At 37.2% G+C, this 22,261-nt stretch overlaps 1 protein-coding gene across 1 annotated transcript in view; it reads left to right on the plus strand.

The window, feature by feature from the left end:
- The window catches only part of LOC106845862 (uncharacterized), a 310,124-nt gene that overhangs the window by 99,952 nt on the left and 187,911 nt on the right, over window positions 1-22,261 (plus strand). Inside the window, exons 10-11 of the mRNA XM_070516801.1 lie at window positions 6,647-6,910; window positions 10,527-10,737. Coding sequence (XP_070372902.1) covers window positions 6,647-6,910; window positions 10,527-10,737 — 475 coding nt within the window. The remainder of the gene's footprint in view (window positions 1-6,646; window positions 6,911-10,526; window positions 10,738-22,261) is intronic.

Raw genomic sequence — 22,261 nt, forward strand, 5'->3', positions numbered from 1 at the left:
CTCTATCCTCGATCCCTAGGCCAAGATAAATTTCCAAGAATAATTATTTTCTTTTATCCCACAGCAGAAAGACCGGGGATTAGAGCTAATTTTCCCATTTATTTATCTTGGCTGAGGGAATGGAAAGAAAAATAGTGGTACTATAAGACTCTCACTGGAAAACCTAGATTACCCACTGCTGTGGCATCAGTTCCTACTCATCAGTCCAGCGTTGTCTGCCTCAAAAAAAATTTTGCTATTTCTAATGCAAATTAGGTATATTTTTTTACTTCCTTGACTACCTTTATTCTCTACAGAATGTTAGACCTGGAAGACACCATTTAGTTCATTTCCCATTCTCCCTACCTACTGCCTTCCTTCCATCACCACTGCCCTCCCCTTCACTCCTATCCTTCACTAGCGCCGCCAGCACTTTATAAGTGGTGAAACCAAGATCCAGAGATAATAATTTACATCCTTAACTGGTAAACTGGAATTCGATCTCATGTTTGATGCCAAAGCCCATGCTTTTAACCACTAGGATATATAGCTTCCCTTTTAAATTAGAGAGGAAATTCAACAAGGCAGGATTGGATAATTAGGATTGAAGTAACCTATATATATAATCAGGAGGACCATTTAAGATGCATTTAGAATTGCAACTAAAGAAATGTCCAGGTGGCACCACCGTAGACTTCCCATGAACTATTTAAGCACTATTGGGTATTCTGCTTATCCACTGAAGTGAAGATTGTGTAGGTATTTGCACGGTTCCTCTGCTATTGATTTTATCATGACTCTGACAAAGAAACTCTAGGTCCTTGACTTTGTATCAGTGCCTTAGCCCTATGGCTCTGAAGCTATCCTGCATGATAATTAAGTTTACAGAACAATTAAGACTAGACTTGAGTAAATACAGAGCAGGGCCAGTGAATCAGTCAACGTTAATTCAGTTATTCTATGGTAACAAAAAAACCCCAACATCTCAGTGCCTTAATACTATAGAAGCTTATATTTCATCTAACCTTCATGTCCGCTTCAGGACAGCTGGGGGCTCTGCTTTACTCATTCTCATTCTAAGTCAAAGACAGGTTGAAAAATTACCGTGTGGAGTGTTGCTTGTCACTGCGACAAAGGAGAAGAAAAGCGAGCTCTAGAGGGTCTACACCTAAGAATAACCGCTCTGGCCCAGAAGTGACACATGCTGTGTCCATTCACAGACCATTGGCCAGAGCTAGTCAAATGGCCCACCCACCACAAAGCGGCTGAAAGAGCAATCCATATACTTAGAAGGCGAAGAGCTGGAGATATTTGATTAACAGTATTAATGACACCATTGCTACTAAGAAGGGAGTGGAGCTTTCTAACAGAACTGTTCACACTTGGATTTATATACCTTATGAATTGGCAAACATCACCATCAGTGTAGGGTTCAGGTAGAGAATGAGCAACAACAGTCTGGCATATTATAGAAAAGATTTCTAACTGAGCATGGGACTGAATATAATACAGTTTCTCAAGTTTTGTGTTATATGTATATACCACCAGTATTTTTATTAGATAATCTGCATTCCTCAATGAAATTTTTCAAATGCCCTTTTCTGAGATCGTTGTATACTTACAACTCTTTTGTTATTTACTTTAATTTTTAAGGGCTTTAAAATTCTTAGAATACCTTAGTAATTGTTACGAAAACTTGTAAGTCCCCTCATCTATGTCTGAGCTCCACCAGTATCTCTGCCGGTGCTTCCACTTGAAAACCTGTAGATTAGAAATGACCCCCTCAGAGCTATTGTCCAAACTGAAGACCCCCAGATTCTTTGCTTATAATGTGCAAAACTTGGGAGAGGAAGAGGGATTTCCTGATGACAAGGCTGTCAAAAGAAAATAATAGACTGTGAGTGTGCATGTACGTGTGTGTGGTGGGCAGGCGTTTGTGAAAATTTTGACAACTATATTTAAGACGTATGTCTATGTATTACATGTTTTAATATATATTTAAGTATATGTTTAATAGGAAATAAAACTAAAAAGTTAGATCATGGTGAGGCTACCGTAGGGTCTTCAATGCGATGCTAAGGAATTAAAAGTTATATGGTAAACACAAGGTGATAATATGATATCAGTTAGGCAAGAAACAGCCTACCTAGGAGCAAAAAGTGGAGCTTATGCTAACTAAACCAAAGTTTCTGAAAACCTTTTGTTCAGTGACAGAGATAAAAGTAACTTTATACGACCAGAATGCAGAGCAAAGAAGCTGGGCAAATAATGGAAAGCAGAATTTTCCATATGACATATTTTTTTTTCTTATTTATTTATTCATTTATTTGTGAGGAGGATTGGCCCTGAGCTAACATCTGTGCCAATCTTCTTCTCTTCTATGTGGGAAGCCTCCAGAGCATGGCCTGATGAGCAGGCCCAGGTCCTTACCCAGGATCTGAACCTGTGAACCCCCGGCTGCCAAAGTGGAGCACACGAAGCTAACCACTATGCAGCCAGGCCGGCCGCATGACATATAATATTTCTATACTAAATTCAGGATTTCACAATAAGGAAATATGGATATTTGACTAAGTATGATCCTTTGACAGCCAGTAATGAACTTTTCTGTTAAATATCATAGACAGCCTTTTATTTGTAAGATTTTATCATTGATTTTTATCTGTTTGACTATGATATGCCTAGGTGTTGTTTTCTTTTTATTTTTTCTTCTTGGGATTTTCTGAGCTTCTTTGTTTTGTGGGTTGATGTCTTTCATCAGTTTTGGAAAATTCTCAGTGATTATCTCTTCAAATTTTTTTTTTTGCACCAATGTCCTTCTCTTCCTTTTTAGGACCCTAAGTACGTATGTGTGAGACTATTTGTTATTGTTCCACCGGTTTTACGTGCTCTGATCTGTTGCAGATTTTTTCTTTTTTCGTTCTTTTTTTGCCTTTGTGCCTCAGTTGGGATAGTCCTATTGACCTCTCTCAGAATTTATCTATCCTTTTTCTGCTATGTCCATTTCTACTAAGCCCATTCAATGAATTTTTCATTTCAAGTCTTTTATTTTTCTGTTCTAAAACTTTTCTTAAGTTCTCTCCTGAAATTTTCCTCCCTCTCACTGGTTATTTCCATTTTTTCCCTTGATTTCTTTATCCTAATTATAATGATTATTTAAAGTCTTTGTATGTAAATTCTAACATCTGGGTCATCTGTGGGCCAATTTCCACTGACTGTTTTCTTTTGTCTAAGTGTAACATTTTCCTACTTCATAGTTGTGTATCACATGCCAGACATTGTGTCTAAATGAATTGCCAAGACTGAAGTAGAAAATCACAAAAATAACTATTTCTATCAGGCAGCTAGAGTGAGGTGCTGATCTCTCTGATTAGAATTAAGCTCAGTTTGGGTTAGCTTGTAGCTTTAATTAGGTTTAATTCACCACTCGTTTCAAAAGTTTTGAAGTGTGAAAGATTCCACCCTAGGCTTGGAATTAAGCAACATGTACCTGAGATTCTGCTCTGCTCCCCAGCCCTGCCTCAAGATTTTTGTGGCACTGGAGATCTCTCTTACTCTCAGTCTGGACCCAATTGCTCTCATGAGCACTGGATAAAAGTCTTAAGGTTGAGAATTGGTAAATAGTAAGGACTCGCTCTGTGTCTGGGGTTCATATGTATTCAATATTCCACGTCAGTCCAAGATTGTTAAACGTTCAGCTGCTTTCTTCTTTTACCTACATAGTCTCCCACCCAACGACAAGTGTGCTATTCCCTGTGATTAAAGCTGCCTCTTGTTCTAGCTCACACATGAAGGGCATATCCGTCTCTGAGACTTAGTTTCCTCTAAATTTCTTTGTATCCTCAGCTCCTCAATGGGCTCAAAACTATGCAAAATTTTGTAATTTAACTAGTGTTTTTCTCCTTTTGTTACGATAATAATTTTGGTGATTTATGACCATTTCCATCATAACCAGAAGCAGAACTTTGAAGCCCTTCGCTTTAACTTTTTTCTGATCCTAATAACAATAATCATTCAAAAATTTCAGAAAGTCCAGAAAATTGAGGAATACTTGGTCAATATGCATTTCATCATTTTGTAAGATTGCCCTAAACCTCTCTGAGTTGCTTCAATTTTCAGGTATTTTGTGTCCAAGTGGAAAGAACTTTGCTTTCTCTTCCAATCCTCCATACAATCTTCAGTTGTCAAGATTCTTGTTTTCTTCTTGGATTCTGTTTGTTCTCCACTCTCCTTTCACATGCACCTTATGGTGTGGAAGATAAAATGCATCAACTTTATGTTATGCAGTAAAATTCAGCTCTGCAGTATCTCTTCCTTAAAAAGAATGCTTTTCATGGTACTCAGGAAACAAACGTACTCCGAGGACATTGTGACCTCCAACTACCAGGACTCTTATGATGAGATGGCATTGTTAGTTGGGGGAAGACCGATACATTTATTTCCCTTATTATACAGTATTCAATTACAAAGCTACTGAAAAAATACTCATGGAATTGTCATGACATGGAATAGCTGTGGAAATATTCAGGTTGGTGGAAAGGATCCTCTGAGAGGTACAATGAAATGCAGTGATTCTTTCTTGACAAAGAGGAAAAGAATGAGTCCCCAGCTACACATTACGGGGCAAAAGACCTCTCCTGTGATACGTAGCAAGGGAAAGGCACTAAAAGAATAAATAAGATAAGACAACTGTTGTCAGATAAAGGAAGCTCCTTTATTTGATAACATATGGTTCTTATCTTCCTTTTCAATCAATATCAATGGCTAGGTTTTGTCTTGTTTGTTTACTTATTTCTTTTAGGGGCTGTCACGGTAGTTGCATGTGACACCTCTATCTTGTAAAACAGGTTGAAACGAAGTTCCTTTTTTGCATGAGGATCGGCTTCTTATGTACATTGTTACAGGTGGCGTGTTGCTGGGTGGTGTTACTAGGTTATGTTTAGTAGTCTTGAAGTGTTTCTCATGCACAAAACGATACTGGTGTTTTATTGTTTATAGATGAGCTTTAACCTTAATATGTTCTTTTCCTCTTTATTAAAATTAAGTGCCATCTAAATCATCTTAGAAATAGTTGGGCTAAAGTCTTAAAATTAACAATAGTAATATACATTTCATATTATTAGTAACATTTTTATATTTATTGTCCATGTTGAGAATTGTATCAGCTCTGTGATGAAGATGCTTATATCCTTGTTTTTTATTGGTGAGGAAGCTTGAGTGCTTGAAAACTTAGATGCAAAAAGAGAAGTGACTTCCCCAAGACCACAAAAAAATTAACCATAGAATTGGGTTAGTACTGGTCAAATTCTTACTTCATTTGTTTTGAACCTGTTACTGAGTAAGATCAGGTTAGTATAAGAGCGGTATTATTTTCTAAATTGAGGGATGAAAATACATGAAATTACTGTGATAACATCAGTTCTACTTTAATTTTAAGTGATGGTCCAAAACAGGTTTCTGACTTCATTTTTCCTTCTCCTCATTTAGCTTTTGTTTCTTATCACAAAGGGTACTCACAGCCAACTAACCAAATGAAAAGTACGGCTTGATTAAGAATCTCTTTTGTCAATAATTTGTGCCTAATGCTTTTAGCTTTCCCATGGGTTGTTGTAGAAAATGGTAAATCTGGTTTAAATGAAACCTGATCCTGTTAATGGTTTAATGGCAGCTGCCACAGGGTTAGGGCATTTTTCCACAGATGCTTCTGTTCCATTTTAAACATAAACTAAGTCTTGGAATATTTACATAAATCATATAAATATGCCCACACACTTTTGGCTAAATATATTGTGGTAAAATAGTCTTAGACAAGTCCCTATCTTTGCCCATTTATAATTATTCACATCGAATTTTAAAAAGAAACCCAAGACTATACCCTATTTAACAAAATAGATTATTCATGTCTTCCGCTTTGGTAAAGGATTTTTTTGAAAGGCCGAAGAATAGGCTCCATCTCTACATCTGGGGCCCTGAAGGGTGGCTTGGTCGATCTGATAGTTTCGTTCTTCTGTATGCCTAACACTATCTGTTCAGCACTGACAAATTGCTTAGACTGTGACGTGCATTGTAGTGTCAACTGAAATAAACAGAGTAGTCACAAAATTAAATGGGACACTATTTTTCCTTGAGGAGGTGGACCTTGTAATAGCAATTCAAGCTATCATTATGCCTAGGATTTGTTTCTCTGGAATGTGATAGTTTGTTCGACCATTTTTTAAAAAAACATTTCTTCTGTGCAAAGCACTTGTGCTGGGTACATGAATGACACAGAGATGAACAGAAGCCAAGTGAAACTATGACCATGACAAGAGAGAGAAATAGTTCTGCAATAGAGGTCCCAGCTCAGCAGAAAGAACTGAAGGTACAGTTCACCGCATTGGGTAACACATTGCACGTTGGATTCCTAAAGCTCATGAAGTACAGAATCCTGAACTGGCCGTGTCAAACTTGTCACGTTTGGGTCATATTTTCATGGCAATATTGTTGCTCAATTGCCTTGGACTGGAAATATTATTTAAGAAAATACGTTTAATGGTGAGTTTTTAAGGGCAAACAACAGAGGTATAAACCAACTCTACTTAATTCTAAATTATCTACAGGCATCACTGAATATGGCATGTTTCTAAATACAAGCATCCCAATCTTCCCTTGTCTTAATATCTTCTAGGGACTCCCTCCTAAGACAGATGTGAAACCTGGCATGGCTTTCTTGTTTGAACTCTTTCTCCTTCGTGGGAAATATGCGTATCTCGACCAAGTTGTGGGCTGGGCAGCCTTCCCTTTGTGTGATAACAACTTTGATGTATTGGAGGGGAAATTCAAGTGTCCTCTTCTCCGAGGACATTATGACCAGAAATTGGACACTTTCAGGAAAATTGAAGATTTGATTTGCCTGGACTTGGACCACTGGCTGTGCAATCTCTATTTTCAGGTTTGTAGTAGGATTTTGTAAGTGGAAAAAGAATTTAAAGTTTTTCTAGACCTGCCTCTTTCTAGCCTTTAGCTTCTTTTCATGCTATTGAAAATTTCAATAAGTATAAACCTGTAAAAGTAATTACATCTTAATGCTGGTTTCTGATAATGCAGATTAAATTGATGTCTACAAATAAAGAATAAAATTCTAGAGTTAGTGGGAATCTTAGAGATAATTTAATCCAAGCTTCTATGTTGTGAAAGGGTTAGAACAGTCACCCCTATCCCCTGACTCAGTTTACAGTCTTGCTGCTGGAGCACGTGGATCTCATCAGCATGGGGATAGGGCTGTGGCATGTTTCCTTATCAAAAGTACTCATTGAGCTTCTGTTGTGTGTTGGGAGTTGTTTGTTCCCTTTTGTATAAACGAGATGAGAAGTGGGCTCTGCCTTTTGGTTGCTTGTCCTTTTTTCGATGAGACAGACGTGTGTTCATAAAACGATCATCAGTGGCTCACGTTTCCACAGAATATGAGTGGCCATCACAAAGCTCCCTTTACCATATATATCACTTCAAAGCATGCTGACTTGTTTACCTCAAAAATTGAAACAAAAAACCAAACAAACACTGGGGCACACACCATTTATTGGAATATATTTGGAATTCAGTTTTCTAACCAAGACTTTTAGCAGAAGTGCCATTGCATAAATTCATTTTAGGCAAACACCATGGAGGATCCAAAAAAGACAATGATAGCACACATTAAGTAGAAAGCATTCCAACACAATTTTACTCTGTATTTTTGTCCTATGTGTCCAAATTTGTTCTTCCTGATAATGATATTTTTCCAGAGTGCCTGCACCATAAAATGCTATGATTTTTTCCCCTTACCTATATGTTTGAATTTTTTTTTGGTTTATCTATCTGTCTATTTATCTATCTATCCATCTGATGGAACTATTAAACATGGACATTTCCAGGGAATACATGTAGTTTAGATCAGCAGCCACAAATCTTTCTTGTGTGATGATCTTTTTGTTTCATATTTGTTTTAAGTTGAATTAGCTGGCTTTTTTTTTAGTTTTAGCTAATTCTTTTATAATGTCTTGCTGAAACATATTTTGGGGGCAATATAGGTATGCTATTAAGAAAATAATGCTTATGTGGATATATGCCTTTCTATTTATTCTGGAAATAGTGCCATCCTACGGTAGATCTGACTGTTCATTAGAAACATGTGTGAAATTTAAAAAATACTACTGCTTGGATTCTGTTCCCAGAGATTTTGACTCAATTGTTTTGGGGTGGGGCCTCAGAAGCTGAAATTTTTAAAACTTCTAAGAATTAGAAACACTGATATAAATAAGCTTGAAAAGAAAGACCATTATAAATAAATCCCAGGAAGTTATTGGAAAATCACCCAAATTTTGAAGAAAACTATAAAAAATAACGAAATATTTAGCAAATTGGTGACTTGAATGCTGTACCAAGAGACCAAAATAAATGAAAATGAAAATATAGCCATAAAAGAAAATAAATTTTGGCATAGATTTATTAGCTAATGTGAAAAGTGTCTGTAATTTTTCACTAATTGTTACCTAAAATTCAGTATTCTATAAGTTATGGCATAGAAAATCAGCACTAATTTTGTTTCATAAAAGATAATTTACGTACTACAGGTATTGATCATAAAGAGATATATATCTCTTATGTTCGAGATAAAAATTAAGAAGTGATGTTTAAAATTTACAAGGTCAAGAGAAGTGGCTATTTGGTAAACAGCATTAGAATAATTTGATTTCACTAAAATCTACTGATTTTGAATACGTTACTAAAATTTGCCTCTTTTTTTCTCTGACTTCCTACTTAAAAAAGACCTTGAGGGGCTGGGCCCGTGGCCGAGTGGTTGAGTTTGCGCGCTCCGCTGCAGGCAGCCCAGCGTTTCATTGGTTTGGATCCTGGGCGCGGACATGGCAGTGCTTATCAGGCCACGCTGAGGCAGCGTCCCACATGCCACAATTAGAAGGACCCACAACAAAGAACATACAACTATGTACCGGGAGGCTTTGGGGAAAAAAAGGGAAAAAAAAAATCTAAAAAAAAAAAGACCTTGAAAAATGTGATAATATGATTTACCTGCAAAGCTCACTGACCATTATCCATTACAGATGGACATAGTTGTCCACTAACATTCTTGTTTGATAACAGGAATTTTCTCCCTCTGTATATTTCATAGGGTGAGGGTGAGGCTTATTAATGAAAATAGTACCATTTTGCAAGATGTATAATTTTCTGATTATAAGGCGAAATAAATAGGAATGTACACATTTCTCTTTCATAAGGATGAAAACAAAAAAATTCTTGCCTTGGAATCCTATTTTTCTCTTACGCGAAATTCTCAAATATGTGGATTTTTCCAATATGAGTTTTCTCAAATGCAAAAATTTCTGAACAAATAAATGTAAATTTTGAATACTCCTTTTAGAGTTACTCAGAAAAAGAATAACTTGGAATGAGGAAGAGAAAAGATAAATGAAGGAACAGAAAAGAGGTTTTTGCAATGCAGCCTTAGAAGAGATTACAGGAAACAAGTCAAGTCAGATAAATTATGACCATTTCCCTCCTATGGCTGCTGGTGGAAGGAAATTGCCGAAGTCAGAGAGGGGCTGGCGTAGCTGTGACTTCCCGTGTTCTTCCACAGTCTTTCCAGGGATGGAACTCAGGCTGATAACTGAGCGCGAGGGAGGAGTCTGGAGAACCACTCAGATCCAGCCCCACATCACATGTGAAAGAACGGAAGAAGGAAAATTATGCCAGCAAGATAGCCTTTAACATTTCCCAGAAAACCTTTCCTATCAATTCCTCAATTTTCTGAAAATTTCAATTCCTGTGCTTTTTTTCCATCAAGTACTTTATTATTAAAATTTTAAACATAGAGAAAAGCTGAAAAAATTGCATAGGGAACATCTATATGTTCACCACTAGATTCTGCAATCTTGTCATTTACTTTTGATCTTAAGATACTATTTCTTGTAGATAGTAAATACTGAATGAATATTTGCTAATTTTTCCCAGTATGAATACGAAATTGTTTCTTGAAGAAGAGACTAAAGAAAATTATAAGGTAGGGGCCGGCCCAGTGGCACAGCAGTTAAATGTGCATGTTCCACTTTGGCGGCCCGGGGTTCGCTGGTTCAGATCCTGGGTGTGGACATGGCACTGCTTGGCAAGCCATGCTGTGGCAGGCATCCCACATAAAAAGTGGAGGAAGATGGGCACGGATGTTAGCTCAGGGCCAGTCTTCCTCAGCAAAAAGAAGAGGATTGGCAGCAGATGTTAGCTCAGGGCTAATCTTCCTCAAAAAAAAAGAAAAGAAAATTGTAAGGTCAAACAAAGAAAAGAACTAAGAAACATAAACAGCAATGGCAATATCTGAAATAATTATGTAAATTTATTGATACAAAAGAAAAATATATTCTTGAAATACAACCAAACCAAAGCAAGTAAAAGATTTGGTAAACTGAATTCATCATTGACTGTTGGGATTTTGCAAAGCGTATCATTGTTTTAGAGAAAAATTAACTGTGTGTGTAATATTTCCAGCAGTTTAGATAACAGATTTATCTCTTTAATAGGTAATTAAACTTCCTCTGTGTTTGGATGATCAAAAAATCCATGAAAGACATATTCAGCTTCCCGCTGAATTGCCAGTTCATTTAATGGCTAAAGCAGAGAAAACAGAATCAGGTGTGAATAATACAGGTGGCCTTTCAGAAAAAGAAACAGAGAAAAACTTTTGTGCCTCAATGGATGATGAAGCTAAATCCTCATTACACTCTTCTCAGGGTTAGTGGACTTTTTTTTCAGCATTTTATTTCTAATATTTCAAGTTGTGTTATATTACATAAAAGTGGGAATGAAGTTTTAATTATTAATGTATTTCTTTCCATACTATGCCATTTAAAGAGAATGTAATCATTGATAAGAATGTTAATTTTCATATCACATACTTATTAATTACATAATTAATTATAACATTACTTCATTGAAACACAAGCTTTTCTCCATGGCCTTATTGTTCTAAAAATACTTTCGAGTGTTTTTTTAGGACAATTTGGCTTTTTTTGTTCTTAGTTCTAGATTTTAATCTTGCATGCTCACCAGAGCGGTAGACAAAAAATGACTATGACGGAGAAAATGTTCTCAGAAAAACGTTCTTAAATAATACAGTTTAGTTTATAAGCCTTTGTTTTCAGAGACTGATTTAAGCAAGCACTGAATAAGCAAATAACATTGTTTGAAATAGTCAATGTATAAAAATTTCAACTTACGGAAGAGATATATTAATTATTATTATTATTTTTGCAAAAGAATTATTTCCATTACCAAAAGATTCACGACAAGGTCCTTTACAGGACAGCTCCTCTCACAGTAGTAATAGCATTGTTAGCAGTAGGAGGGGGTGGATTGGCAGTAGCTGCAGTAATAGGAGCAGTCAGAGTATCACCAGCATAGTACTAACACTAGTAACATTACCAGTAATGATAAGTACATGCATTGCATGTTTCTAAGGTACCAGGCATTGCAGTAAGCACTTTCATTTTCATTTTTGAAATTATCAAATATTTTAAACACTCTGTACAGAAAATAACATAATGTGTATCAGTACCCAGTACCCGGCTGTGTCCCTTCTTGCTATTTTGCCATATTGGTTTCACATCTTTTCTTCTTAAAAGTAACATTTTACATGTGATTAAAACTCTCTACGAACTGCTCCATGATTCTGTTCCCGGCTGTCTTAGACTTATTGTTGATGGCTTTCACATATATTTTAATACATTTCCTACATATGTATGTGATTGTAAACAGTATAGAATATCTTTTTTATGTTTCCATAGTTTATAGAAATATGTCATACTTTACATCTACTTCTGCAACTTTATTTTCTCTGAACACTGTCTTTGAAATTTATACACACATACAAATACAAACATATATATATTTCTGGTTTATTGATTTTATTGTTGTATAGAGTTCCTTTGCATGATTGCAACAAAATTTGTTTATTCTTATTATTTATTTTCAGTTTTACTCTATTGCAAACAGGGCTACAATGATTATTCTTGAAAATGTCTTTCTTATGCACATGGGTGTGAATTTCGCTAGAGTATATCTACCCAGGAGAGGAATCACTGGATGAGAGCACACACTTCCTAAATTTATAGCATAGTGACACATTGCCGTCCGAAGTGGTTGTATCAACTCACTTTCCTAATAGCTGTGTAGAAGAGCCTCTTTGGCTCACATCCTATCAATCCCTGTTATTGTCAGTTTTCCCAATTCAGTTGCAATGAAATGAGATCTTTTTGTCTTGATTAGAATTTCCCTGCAAAAAAGTAAGTTTGAGCATTTTTTTCGTAGACTTCTGTTGACTATCGGGATATTTTCTGCTGTGAATTCCTGTTCCTATTGTTAAAAAAAAAGGAGGGGGGGTGCCCAGCCTAGTGGTGCAGTGGTGGAGTGTGCACATTCTGCTCTGGTGGCCTGGTGTTCGCTGGTTTGGTTCCCGGGTGTGGACATGGCACGGCTTGTCAAGCCATGCTGTGGTAGGCATCCCACATAGAAAGTAGAGGAAGATGGGCACAGATGTGAGCTCAGGGCCAGTCTTCCTCAGCAAAAAGAGGATTGGCAGCAGATGTTAGCTCAGGGCTAATCTTCCTCACAAAGAAAAAAGAGAGAGAAAGAGGCTCAAAATAGAGTCTTTTGTCCCCACAACAGTAAACTAAGACTTAATTACAATTTCAGCCTCTCCCAGGCTGAAATGTCCTGATGAGCACTAGTGAGGTAATCTGTGTGATAAGACCTTTGCTGTTCCCCTCCCCCAAAGGAAGATGACCTGGTCTGAACAATCCTTTCTTTTCTTTTGCTAATAACTTCCTTGCCCCTCCCTTCTCCCTACTGAAACTGTCCATTTTGTACAGCTCCTTGGAGTATCTCTCTACTTGCTCGGTGAGATGCTGCTTGATTCATAAATTGCTTAATAAATCAAATTAGATCGTCAAATTTACTTCGTTGAACTTTGTTTTTTAACAGATTTGGTGGCAGCAGCAGGATTCAAAGTGAACTTCCGGCAGCATTTGAGGACATTGAGAAACACAGGTGAGGTGCCCAGAAAGTCCTTTTTGAGTTCACAGTGGTGTTTCTCACCATTTCCAAGGACCCTGGATAAGTTCCTCTCAGTTTGAGCTTTCTCTTTGCATTGGGCTCCTGATCTAATTGGCCTTCCAGTCCAGGGCTTAGTGGGTCAGCTTGAGCTGGCAGATGATTCCATCTGGAACCAGAGTCCCTAGCCCTTGGTTCAGTCCGCAGTTCCCCGGTGTTTGTTTCATCCCTTTTCCCAGTTCTGGTTTGCAGTCCTCTTTTACTGGAGTCTTCTGGTTTAGTCTGTGCTGGGTATTGCTGGAGGTGTACACAGGGCTTTCTATTGACCAGTCCACATCTAAACCTCAGCCCTTGGTTCTGTCCCCAGATTCCAAACTGCTGGTGGCAGCTGCAGTTCTCCATTCATTTTGAATCGGTCTCACTCCCTATTCTTTGAGGTCTGCTCCTACGATCCTTTCCCCAATGCCTAGTTCTTTGATTACTGCTGGTGTCCACAGTTCTGTTTCCTTAGTTACTGTTAATAATGCACATGAGATAAAGGCTATTGCTAAAAGGGAATCTTGAAAGCCAAAAAGCCACAAAAATTGTTAGACATAAGTTTAGTATTTAAGGGCTGTTAGAGTACTTGCCACTTCAAGACTCCTGTGATAGGCTCTTTTAGGTATTAGTTTTGCTCCAGGAAGCCCAAAGGCCTAGCTAAAAGAAATGGGGTCCTTTATATGCAAAGAGTTGAGTGTGCCCCCTTTAGGCAGACTTGCTTATTTTATGTCTGAGAACTGTGATCTCAGAAGCTGTAGATATTTAGAAATAGCCAAAATCTTGCTGAGCTTTTTTTTTTTGTCTTGAGAGCTTGACTTGATTTCTGTCTGGTTGGGGAACTCCAAAACACAGCCAAATAAAAATGTGAGTTGCACTCCATTTGTGGCTAGGCATGGCTGGACAAAAATGTGAGTTAAACTCCATTTGCAGCCAGGGACCAACCAAACTTCTGCCAGCCCTCAGGGGGAATTGCAATGGCCATTATGGGGAACATTCCAAATAGATAGGATCACTTTAAAAATACATGTGAAAACAAGGCCTCTTCAGAAGTCTCCAAAAGATTTTGAAATTCTGAAATAGCTTCATTGAAAGATCCATTGCAAAAGGCTAAAGAAAAATTAAAGAAATAAAAGCTACCTAAAACAAAAGCTACAACCCAGTTCTTTGGGGATTTGAAAACAACTGTCTTTGTCTTGCATGTCTACCAAATCAGATATGTGGCTCTAAGAGAAATTCAACAGCTCACCTATCTTTATCATCCTCCAAAACTTCCCTAAACATTTCAAAATGCTTGTCGATATTGGGATAGAAACAGAATTATCCTTCTTAAGAATTTGAATTACCATAGACCTCTGATAATAGGCAAATATGCCCCCAAAACTTAGTCTTTGAGAAAAGCTTGAAACCTTCCTCTGTGCCTTTGTAATTTAGATTTTCTACCCCCATCTTCTCTAGGAACTAAGAGCTATTCTTTGAAATGCAAACTTTAGGGAGAAATTTCTCATCAGAAGGGGAAAAAAAAGAGAGGCATTTGGAAGTTGGGCAAATAAAAATTTTCCTCTCCACAGATATTAATAACTATAAGGTACCTGCTTGCATCTATCTGTGAGTGTCTATCTATGTATGCTGTAGATGTGTGATTTTTTTTTTTTTTACCTCTGGATGATATTGTCAAAATTAATTTGTAAAAGAGCTCTATTTAATTGGCTTAAAGAAAATTAAGCATGTATATAAATTAAACTTTCATAAATATAATAAAAACTAGCCCAAATAAATTTCAGGTTCATGTGATCTTGGAAAATATTAGGTGTTAAAATTAGTTTAAGTTCTCATGTTTATTTAAAACAGACAGCTTCAGAGTTATCAGCATTAAATATAATGCAGATAAACAACTTTTTCCTATCTGGGTTTACTAGTCAGATTCATGTTATCTCTGTTGCAAAACTTATCAGCAAAAAAAAAAATAACTTAAAATGATAGCTGATTTAGTCTAATGTCTCATGAAGTTTTCAAGGGTAACATAAACATAATTATTGAGAGCAAATGATTTAGATAGATATAAGTCAGATAAGAGTTTATAGATAAACATTTTAGCAACAATTATATTTTATGATATGTCTACTTAGTTTCCCAACTCTCTTTGGTAACTTGAAACATTAGAGTTTTCCTAAGTTAAATTAGATTATGGGAATTCATTGAATGTCTGGATCATTTCTAAATAAGATAAAATACTGAAACATTAATTGCTAAACAAGTCTAAATTTATCTACTTTTGAGCTCCTATTACAGAAGAACTAAAGATATTTGGGTCTGTTAGTAAACATGTTTTATGCCATGCTGAAAAGCATGTCTCTAAAAATAAGAAGTGTTTCTAAAATTTGCCAAGCCACGGAATGCTAACATAAAACACAGTCTACCATTGCTTACTTCTTAGTTTTCACAGGAAATTAAGCCTCCTAAGGGTTAAGAATTCTAATTAATGTATGTAATTAAAGCTACTAGAAAAAATAAGAGAAACAACTCTGTATGCAAGGAAAGTAGGATGTGTTTTTGGTTAAGAGAAGTCATGAGGTATGGAGATGTGTTTTTGTTAAAGGACAAAACAAAAAAACCAACCAAGTAATTTTGTCCTGGTTCTTTCAGAATGGAAAAAAAAAAAAAAGAGAGAGAGAGAGAGAGAAAGAAGGAGAATCTTGACTTGTGCTGATGAGTTTAGAGAAAAGACCATGAGTTTGATTTTGCACTTACTGAGTCTGAGATTCCTATATTACATTCAAGTAGTAACATTCTAAAGACCATTGGGAAAATGCACGTGAAGCTCAGGAGAGACACAGAGAGCAGGGAAGGAGAATATGTCCATTAGAGAGGCATAAAGACAGACTCTAGCTGAAATAGCTAAGTGATTGAGTTCAACCAGGGAGAGTGTGTAGAATGACGAAAGTGTTGGGTTGAAGGCACAGCTCAGGGAAACAGCAGTGTTTTGGGAGAAGGATGTTCGACCCCTACGATAATGGCCAGACCCAAAGCCTGCACTGTTTGACTTCTTAGGTGGCATTTGCCTTCCTGTCTTGTTCTGCCTGTTAGCTGGGCAGCACAGAGCTTCATGTTCAACCTCCAGTGATAAATGTTTCTTAAATTGAGACTGGAGTTTTCCAAATCCCCTAGAGATTATTCCTTACTGGGCCAAGTAAAACTCCACTGATGGCTAGGCTCAATTTCTAGAACCTCTACTTCATACCCTAAGAGGCAGGTCCAGTAAAAATTCTAGGCAATATTATCACATCTGACCCATTTCCCTGTGTGTAAACCATTATCATCAGCTAGTGATTACTAAAATACCACCAACTCCAGACAACGAAATATCACTTTATAAGAGTCATTTTTACCTGGAAATGTTATGTTCAAATTTTATATACAGAACTCTGATATATCAAATTATGTCAACTGGCTTTAAGCAAATACTTGTGAAAATAGATTAGAAATGAGATATATATTGAAGCTCGGTAATAAATGCCAATGCTATAAAGCAACTTGATTAAAGTGCATTGTTTCTCACATTTGAAAACTTGAATTTGCTTTACTTGTAGCCAGAGAAGACAGGAGATGACCAACATGATGGTCTGGTTTTGGAGGATAAAGAGTAGAGCTAGCTGTCCTCAGTATGCACAACTTTAAGCTGACTTCAAACATTCTGTGTTGGAATTTAATAGGTTTAAGGTTTTATTTTTTCATTTTACTTTTTATTTTAAATGCAAATATTCTAGATGGATAACAATGGGTGTGCTATTGTCAATATGCTTAGTGTGGACAAGGGGAAGGTGGTGAGGAGAGGGGACAGAATGAGCCTAAGTCACTGCCAGTCTGAGAAAGAGCAGAGAGTTCCATAAAAGGCCGGCCACTGTCAGATTTAGCCTCATTCCAAATTGCTTTGTGGGGTAGCTCTGTTGAGGACATTTGTGGACGTTGTGGTTAAGTCTCAATTGCGTCTGCAGGAAAATGACTTTTACCCAACATCTCATCTTTATGTTGAATCAGATTAGTCAGGCCTTCCAAAAGGAGTGTCTGGGATGCCATCATTCTAGGAAATAAATTATTTTAACATTAGTGTAAAATCTGTGTAGCCTGGGAATCTGAAATGTAAAAGGGGAGGAGAAAGTCCACCCTTTTCTGATGATTGAAGATCATCTTCCTAAGATAGAATTAGTAAATCAAGAAATAGAAAAGAAATATTTATGATTTCATTAGATAAAAATATGGAAAACATTGTAGTTCATTTTTTGTTTAAATATCGAGTTCAAATGCCCAGTCAACTCTAAAGCCACTATGTGGGACACTAACAAATGTGCACTTGCAATGTGGATTTCTTTCTTTTCTTTCTCCCCACCAAGGTTTTAGGATTGAGCATGAAGCTAAAAATCTTACTTTAGAATTTTTTAGTTTAATTGAGGTAATATTGGTTTAAAACTTTATATAAATTTCAGGTGTATATCATTAAATTTTGAATTCTGTATAGACTGCATTGTGTTCTCCACTCAAATCTGGTTCCCATCCATCACCATACACACGTGCCCCTTTACTCCTTTCAGCTTCCCCTCACTCCTTCCCCTCTGGTAACCACCAAGCTATTCTCTCTGTTTATGTGTTTGCTTGTTGTTGGTGTTTTCATCTTCCACATATGAGTGAAATCATACAGTATTTGGCTTTCTCCATCTGACTTATTCCATTTAGCATAATACCTTCAAGATCCATTCACGCTGTCACAAATGGCAAAATTTCACCTTCTTTTAAGGCTGAGTAGTATTCCATCTTCTGTATCCATTTATCTGTCAGTGGGCACTTAGGTGTTTCCATGTCTTGGCGATTGTAAACAATGTTGCAATGAACACTGGGTGCATATATATTTTTGATTTTAACATTTTTTTGAATCTCTACTGTTTTCCACAGTGGCTGCACCAATTTACATTTCCACCAGCAGTATGTAAGGGTTCCCTTTTCTCCAAGTCCTCTCTCACACTTGTTATTTCTTGTCTTTTTAAGAATAGCCATTCTGATGGGTATGAGGTGATATCTCCTTGTGGTTTTGATTTGCATTTCTCTAAGTCAGTGATGTTGAACATCTTTTCATGTGCTTATTGGTAAGCTGTATGTCTTTTTTGGAAAAGTGTCTGTCCATGTCCTCTACTCATTTTTTAATCAGGTTGTTTGGTTTTATGTTGTTGTTGAGTTGCATGAGTTCTTTATATATTTTGGATATTACCCCATATCAGATATATGATTTGCAAGTATTTTCTCCCAGTTGGTGGGTTGTTTTTTCTTTTTGTTGTTGGTTTCTTTGCCCTGCAGAAGGTTTTTAGTTTGATATAGTCCCATTAGTTTATTTTAGCTTTTATTTCCCTCACTGAGGAGACATATCCAAAAAGATATTGCTAAGACTGATGTTCGAGAGTGTACTGCCTATGTTTTCTTCTAGGAAATTTATGGTTTCAGGTCTTACATTCAAGATTTTAATCCATTTTGAGTTAATTTTCGTGTATGGTATAAGATAGTGGTCTACTCTCATTCTTTTGCATGTGGCTGTCCAGTTTACCCAACACCATTTATTGAAGAGACTTTCCTTTCTCTATTGGATGTTTTTGGCTTCTTTGTCAAAAATTAGCTGGCCATATACATGTGGGCTTATTTCTGGCTCTTAATTCTGTTCCATTGATCTGTGTGTCTGTTTTTATGCCAGTACCATGCTAGTTTGATTACTATAGCTTTGTAGTACACTTTGAAATCAGACAGTATAATACCCCCAGCTTCATTCTTTTTTCTCAAGATTGCTTTGGCTATTCAGGGTCTTTTGTTATTACATAAATTTTAGGATTCTTTGTTCTATTTTCGTGAAAAGTGTCATTGAGATTTTGATAGGGATTGCATTGAATCTGTAGATTGCTTTAGGTAATATAGACATTTTAACTATATTAATTCTTCTAATCCATGAATACAGAACATCTTTTCATTTCTTTGTATCTTCTCCAATGTCTTTCAACAATGACTTATAGTTTAGAGACCTGTCAACTCCTTGGCTAGCAGAAAGAGAAATTAAGAAAATAATTCCATTTACAATGCAACAAAGAGAATAAAATACCTAGGAATAAGTTATTTTAGAATTTTTAACTTTTGAGAAAGATGGCTCTGACTTGATAGTGATGATATTTCAGTGATACTGACTTTTTGACCTAGTTTTTGGATACTGAGCAGAAGCCTAGAAGGAAGTACCCTTAGATCATTTTCTACCAGATCATTTTGGATTTCTCATTTTCCCTCAGGGCACTGTGGCTGTATTTTTCACACCGGCTGTGCTGTGCTCTGAACTTGGATTTTAGGATACTGCTCCCAGTTTCCCTAAAAGGAGGAGAGGTGACACTCCAAGAAACACGAATACTGACATGTGCAAAATGGGAACACCATATACCATGAGAGGAAGAATCTTTCATGCTTTAGGAAAATGCTTTTGGAAAAAGCTGATTATCATTTGCTCTCCTCTGAGCTCAGAGACTGATTCAAGTCTCACATTCAAAGACTGCACAGGGCCTTCTCGCTTCATTTCAGAATAGATTTATACAAAAACAAAACATAAAAATCTTTACGAATATATGTCTCTACTACATTGCTTATATTTATTTATTTTTCTTGGAAGCTTCCTAAAGATCTTAGTAGCAGTTAATATCCCCCATGGGTTTGTTTTCTAATATATCAGGGCTGTGATACAGTATGCTGTTTCTGTCACTGATATGTTGCTAAGAGATTTAATAATGGGTAAACAAACACAACATGTGGTAATTCATTTCAAATTAAAAGTTTATTAAACTCTGGCTTGATGGCTTTCTGGCTATTTACAATTAAAGGAGCAAACCTTAGGGAAGGGGTGACCACGTGGTGTGTTCATGGCTGCAATGTTTCTATCTGAAAAATATGTTTATGATCTTCCACAAGCTGTCCCACATTGATAGACTCCATACGGAATCTACTGAGTCTGCTACAGCCCCAAATCATGAAATAGTGACTTTAATGTTCATTTATAAGCATACACATACAAGCACAGACTCTCTCCCTCACACACACATACCCTGAGAGGATTCTGAATTTAATCCCAAGGTTGATGTTTTCAGCGGTGATCAGCCTTGCAAATGGGTGGATGCCTAAAGCCAGAAAATATTTATGAAAGGCCAGAAGAAAAGACCCATGATATAACTTTTGGCTTATTACTATCTTTTAGGCTGCTATACTTTTTAGTGGGCAGACCAGGGAAATATTTATTATGCTTGATAATTTTGTTTTGTATGTGCCTACATTGCATGAACAATGGTCTCAGTCGAGGTTTATATGTGTTTTGTGATGCAAAATTCAATTCAGGTGTGTTTGATTGTGTAACCACCATTAACAAAGCACACTGCTAAATGGTATGGTGTTATAAACCAAAACAACCTGCAATCCCAGCCCCCTAGTGCCCACTACTTGGGTAAGTACATGTACACATGTTGAGTAGGTGGGAGGACCTACCGGTGCTCTCTTTACATACAGTAGCAGCAAGCCTTGTGGGAGTGACTTTAAACTTGGAGAAATGAAGCAGATGCATTTGGCTAAATAACAATGATTTAGTTGTTAGGTGAGAGGAACAATGGTGGGAATTTATGCTGTCTGTCAATCAGATTTGCTCTTTAGCTCAGATGTCTCACGGTGGGATTCCTGGGGAGAGGGGAACTGTGTGGAAACACTGGCCAACCTGCTGAAAGAGAGAACCTGTTCACTGAAATTCTGTAAGACATGGCAATATACTGTATATTAAAGTATGTACAATCTTGTGAGACAAGGAGGTATACTATAGACATATACCATGCTCTATATATTGTCATTCTGTAATCCAGGGTGTTACAGAGGCCACTGTGGGACAAGATAAGTGAGTAGATTATAAAGTCATGTGACACATGCTGGTGAATTCTCAGAAACAAATATGTGAGCTTTTGAGGCCAGTTGAAATTTGCCTGAATTTCTTTTTCCTTTTTTTGAGGAAGATTAGCCCTGAACTAACATCCTCTGCCAATCCTCCTCTTTTTGCTGAGGAAGACTGGCCCTGAGCTAATATCTGTGCCCATCTTCCTCTATTTCATATGTGGGACATCTGCCATAGCATGGCTTGATAAGGGGTGAGTAGGTCCATGCCCAGGATCCAAACTGGTGAACCCTGGGCTGCCAAAGTGGAGCACGTGAACTTCACTGCTATACCACTAGGCTGGCCCCCTGAATTTCTTTTTAATGTGACCTCTTTTTAAATCTTATATTGGTATGATCTGCAGAAATATGTGTTAATTTCACAATCTTGTGCTGGGGTTAGAAGAGTAGTTTGGAGTTCAGAAGGCAAGCATAGATGAAAATTCTTTTGGATAAAAGAAACACCATGAGTAAACTTCAGAAGTCAGAATTGATGCGAGATCGGTGAGCCGAGGAGTCGAAAGAAAGATTTCTTAGACTCTCAAGATCTGGCAGTAGTGCTCTTTTATTTAGAGAATAGTGTGGAATAGCATGGGGACAGGACCCATGGGCAGGCAGAGCTCCTGCTGCTGCCCTGAGTTGAGGGTTAGGGCTAATTTTATAAGGCATGGGTACGTGACTTATTTTTACTGGAAAAAAAAGGAAAAGGTGATGTAAAAAGTCATTAAATGATTTCAGTGCAGATGGGGTCTGGTTATTGTGCGGTCATATAACTTTAGATACGAATCTGGCCATATAGATCGGCATGCAGGTGAGGATGCCCCGGGCTTCTCTCCCTGGGGCAGTCCTAATTCATACCATAAAAAAAGTCCACTGGGTCATATAGTTTGGCATGTAGGCCAGGTCACCTTGGGCTTCTCTAGCTGGGGCAGCCTTAATCCACATCATAAACCCCCCCTGAACCCATTTGGCCCCGAAATCTTTTGGGGATATGGACGATGGTCAGTCTTCTGTAACTACTTCCGGCTGTACAAGGTCGTAGAGCTGTCCCTAAATGGGGCCATAGGTATAGGTAGGGGGTTCAGCGGACCAGAAGACTGCACCCGTGGAGTCCAAGGCTGACAAGGCATCCAGAGCCTCTGGGGACGAGAGAATCATTTGACGAGTGGTGGTCCAGGAGGTGAAACTTTGTTGA

This window comes from Equus asinus, chromosome 8 (genome assembly GCF_041296235.1).
Source record: "Equus asinus isolate D_3611 breed Donkey chromosome 8, EquAss-T2T_v2, whole genome shotgun sequence".
Taxonomy (NCBI): domain Eukaryota; kingdom Metazoa; phylum Chordata; class Mammalia; order Perissodactyla; family Equidae; genus Equus; species Equus asinus.